This window comes from Chelon labrosus (genome assembly GCF_963514085.1).
Source record: "Chelon labrosus genome assembly, chromosome: 21".
Classification (NCBI taxonomy): Eukaryota; Metazoa; Chordata; class Actinopteri; order Mugiliformes; family Mugilidae; genus Chelon; species Chelon labrosus.
The window spans coordinates 5,789,854-5,793,994 of NC_140354.1; the positions used below are offsets into that span (position 1 = coordinate 5,789,854).

Genomic DNA, 4,141 nt, shown 5'->3' on the forward strand with positions numbered 1-4,141 from the left:
ACATTCTCAAATTTTACTCTAGCATGTTGATAATCGACTGGTACGTAGCTTTTGTAATATACAAAAAGATTTAACAGCCTAGCAGGTGGAAATAAAAAAAATGAAAACTCTCGGCAAGCAACAAGGCCCATCTGAATAACGAACTACTTTTCCTCTGTTCATTGGATCAGACATTATGCGATATAATACACTGGAAGAAATATCGAAGCGAAAGAAAGGAAAAGAAAAAAAACCCAAAACACACAGTTGTTAATAGCATCAAATAAATATTTCCTTGAAAATATACATAAAAGCTGCCATAGACAGATCAGAATATGTATCTGTTACATTCATCCATCGGGCTCTCCTGCAGGGCAGAACAGCTGTCTGTGTACTGTAGCGGCCTGGTTGTCATCTAACAGTGCACCAGTAAAGTCCCCTACACCCTGTTCTTAACCCTAACCATCCTGTGTGTCACTGACCAATGCAATTCCATGATGTAGACCGCACCAGAAACAACAGGTGACCGAGTACAGCTGCTGTCCCCTTCAAGAATTTGTGATTAATATTAGGCTTTTAAACCATATCCTCTGTGTGGATATTAGTGTTTCCCAATGTGTAACATTAAAAAAAATAATTCCAAATGGACCTCCTGCTGTATTCATACGATTCCTTGACCGTGCAGAAATATTGTAAACATTTCGTCTTTTTCTACTTTGGTACTAAAGATACAAATGATGGTTCATGATACTGCACTTCTTCCTGCGTGAGGTCTTTCGGGAGTCATCCAGTGAATACTGCGAGTGATTCAGGGGACGTAAAACTGAACCCATCTGAATCATGTAAAAGCATAAAGAAAAAAGAAAGAAAAAACAGGCGGTGACGGTTAAAACGACAAACGTTCCGACAGGTTCAAAGTGGGACTTGCTGTTCTGTAGCAACAAGATAATCTAAATGAACAGCGCTCCGTTTGTTAAACCTGATTCATCCACTAATACTTTTTCCATTTACACAGCAAACATTGCAAATATAGAAACCCATATCTGTACATAGTTTTCAATTAAATATATGCAGGGAGGAGAAGGGGAAAAAAAAGTGTTCATTTTTGAATGAAGGGTCCGGATAGTTCTTCAAAAAATATTGAGGTTTCAGTAGACATATCTTTATATAGTAGTTTCATATGACACAACAGCAAATCCACTGTCACAGGACTTGGCCATGCGATACCCAAAAACCTATTATCCATTGTAACATATATATTATTAATTTGCAATATATTTTTTTCCCGATGAATGCTTTACATAATATGACAAATTTAACGAATCTTTACCCCATTTTCCTCACAGTCAAAAGAGAATGTGACACACGTGAGTCAGTACTTGATTATAATGTGGAAGTACCCATTGATTCAGTTGTCAGATGAGGTTCTTGTGTCATTTCTGCAATGTGTGGTCCATTTTAAAAACACCTAAATAGGTTATGATTTTTGTTGGGAGGATACGCCTTTCCAGTAGTCTAAAATATCATGCAGGTCCTCGTCCTTAGCAAACTGGACTTTCTTGCGCAGCGCGTGGCCCGCAGCCATGTACTCCTCATCTTTATGCCGTTTCCGGTGGAGTTTGAATCGCTCCCAGATGCTGTGTGAAGGTTTGCAGTAGTATTCGGGACTGGAGGAGTAGCTTAGATTGTGATACTGAGATGACATTTGGGAATATGCTAAGTCTCTGGAGCGGGAGTGAGTGAGAGGCTCCAAGATGGAGGACTTGTGGCCGTCAGGTCCTTCAAGCTCCTCTATCTGAGCATCGGGATATGAGTGCCGGTGGTCGCTGTACTGACGGATCTTCTCCGCCTCGGCCCTCAGGATGGCGGCGGCAGGTGTTACAGTGAGGATGGGCTCTCCTGTTGGGGAGGTTTTCTCTATGTACTTGGATTCAGAGCGATAAGGCCTTGGGCTTCTCATGGGCCCTCCTGTGGCAGTGCTGGGCCTCTTTGGCGAGACATCAGAGGAGCGATGCCTCTGCAGAGAGTGGTGGTAGCTGTCCTTATACACTGGAGACAGAAGGCCAGATTTACTCTGTGGGTGTTCTGATATTAGTACGAGCTGGGGCTCTGCTGTGGACACTGCTCCAGATTTTCCCCCTTGAAAAGAGGTGGATTCTGACTTCAGAGCATCTATGCAGTTGTTAATTATCTGATTGACTTTATCCACCTCTTTTGCAATGGTAGAAATCTCCGCCACCGACCCCTGACTATTTCCCGGCATTCCCATATCACATTCCCTGCGCTCATGGTGGTCCATGCTGCGCACCTCCATGTAACTACCCTTCATCATTTTAGGAGTATCACTCATCTCTTGAAACTTGTACTGCTCCATTTCACTCGCAGAAGGTATATATGGCATACGAGCCATGCTCTCCCCGGCCAACAACTGTTTCTGCGACATTCGAGAAATAGTCCCACCCTCCAGCTCTTGTCCATATTTAAGTTCCATTATATTCTTCTTCAGACTACCTGCTTTTTTGTGCTTTTCATCTTGCTGACGCTTTTTTCGCAAGCAATAGTAGACGACCCCCAGAAATATTACCATGCTAAAGAGGCAGCCTAAAATTGTCATGATATAGTGAGTAGCAGTTGCGTTGTTTACAACTCTATCCTTTCCATTCCGAGGGCCAGTAGAGACAGTCAGACAAGTGTGGTTGTGTCTAAGAGAATTGCGAATTGAAGCAACACAGTATGTGTAGTTAGTGTGTGGTTTAAGGTTTTTTAGTTCAATGTCCTCCTTTATATCTTTGAGATTTTGGATATCTGTGAAAAAGCTGTTGTTGTACAGAACCAGGATGTACATCTTCTTATAGGGATGTGGGATCTCAATTGTGATGGTGGCACCTGTGTTCGTTACTTGCTTCAGTTTCATCAGAGGGGTCACTTGCACATCGTTTTCAGCCGTACTGATGGTAATGTCTTCTGGTTCCGTGCCCGAGGGACAGTCTTCCAGCCCGCAAAGTGCTGAATCTGGGGGTAGTGTTGTAGACTCAATGGGCACAGAAATAAACGGAGTCACGTAGTCATCAGTACACACAGTGGTGAGCATGTGAAGTGCATTTCGATATGTGGGATTATTAGGATTCGGGCTCAGTAAACTATAACCAGAGACGCCTGGTGGGGAGTCGCAGACCATCCGCTCGTTCGTCCTGTTCGGGAAAACTGAGAGCCATTTGACAAAACCAAGCAATTCGCACGAGCAGTTGAAAGGGTTGGTGTACAGCTCGCAGGTGGTAAGCTTAGTTAAACTGGTAAATGTGGACCCGTCTAACTGCTGGATTCGATTCATGGAGAGGTCAATGTTCTCGATGTTGGGGCATTCCCAAAAGGCATTAGGTGTCACAGTCTCAATCAGATTTGCCTGGAGGTAGAGGTACTGCAGCTTTCCTAAACCCCTGAGGATCCCCTCTGTCAGGTTCCTCAACTTGTTGAAGCCCATTTGGAGGACTTGTAAGTTAAACTGAGCAGAAAAGGCCCCATCCTCTATGTAGGAGATTTCATTCTTGGTCAGGTTCAGGTAGGTCAAGTTGGCAAAGCGACTAAGGGCAGAATAATGGATACTTTTGATTTTGTTTTCATTCAGACGAAGGTCCACAATGGTGCTGTTGATATGCTGGGGGATGGCCTCATAAGGTGGTTGGTTCTGGCTACAAATTGCAAGCCATACAAAGCCCTTTTCACCCTCAATTAACCAGCAGTCTCCACTGACTCTGCCAATATGAGTGAAATATACAATGGCTACGGACCAAAACAAGGCACTCATCACCATGCCTGAGCTGCAGGCCATTGGTGCTTTTCTGAGAGTCATGTGCAGGACCAAAAAAATAAAAGGAGGGCGATACCACGGTGGTTTCAGTACAGCTGAGTCGATCCTGTCGGAGAATCAGCTGGATGTTCCACCGTTCCCAGGACCAGAAACAATCCTTTTATTTGTCTGCACTTCATTGATTGATGTACGATGAACAATATTGTCCACATGCACCAATCAGAAAAATGTTGAGTGTCTCCCTTTACACTGAGCTGCTTTCATCGGCCTGCAGTGAACTTGTGGCGATGCTCAAAAGAGATTTCTCCACCTCAGCTTGGTTTGTGCTTTTTTTGTCGAGGTTACCATCATTAA

At 43.7% G+C, this 4,141-nt stretch overlaps 1 protein-coding gene across 1 annotated transcript; it reads right to left on the minus strand.

Annotated features, from left to right (window-relative positions):
* Nucleotides 1–1,230: 1,230 nt before the first annotated feature.
* Nucleotides 1,231–3,829, minus strand: elfn1a (extracellular leucine-rich repeat and fibronectin type III domain containing 1a; the record flags this gene model as incomplete). Its single annotated transcript, XM_084570829.1, has 1 exon — nucleotides 1,231–3,829. One exon carries the CDS (start codon nucleotides 3,827–3,829, stop codon nucleotides 1,457–1,459), a length of 2,373 nt encoding a protein of 790 aa, XP_084426955.1. The 3' UTR covers nucleotides 1,231–1,456.
* Nucleotides 3,830–4,141: the final 312 nt, after the last annotated feature.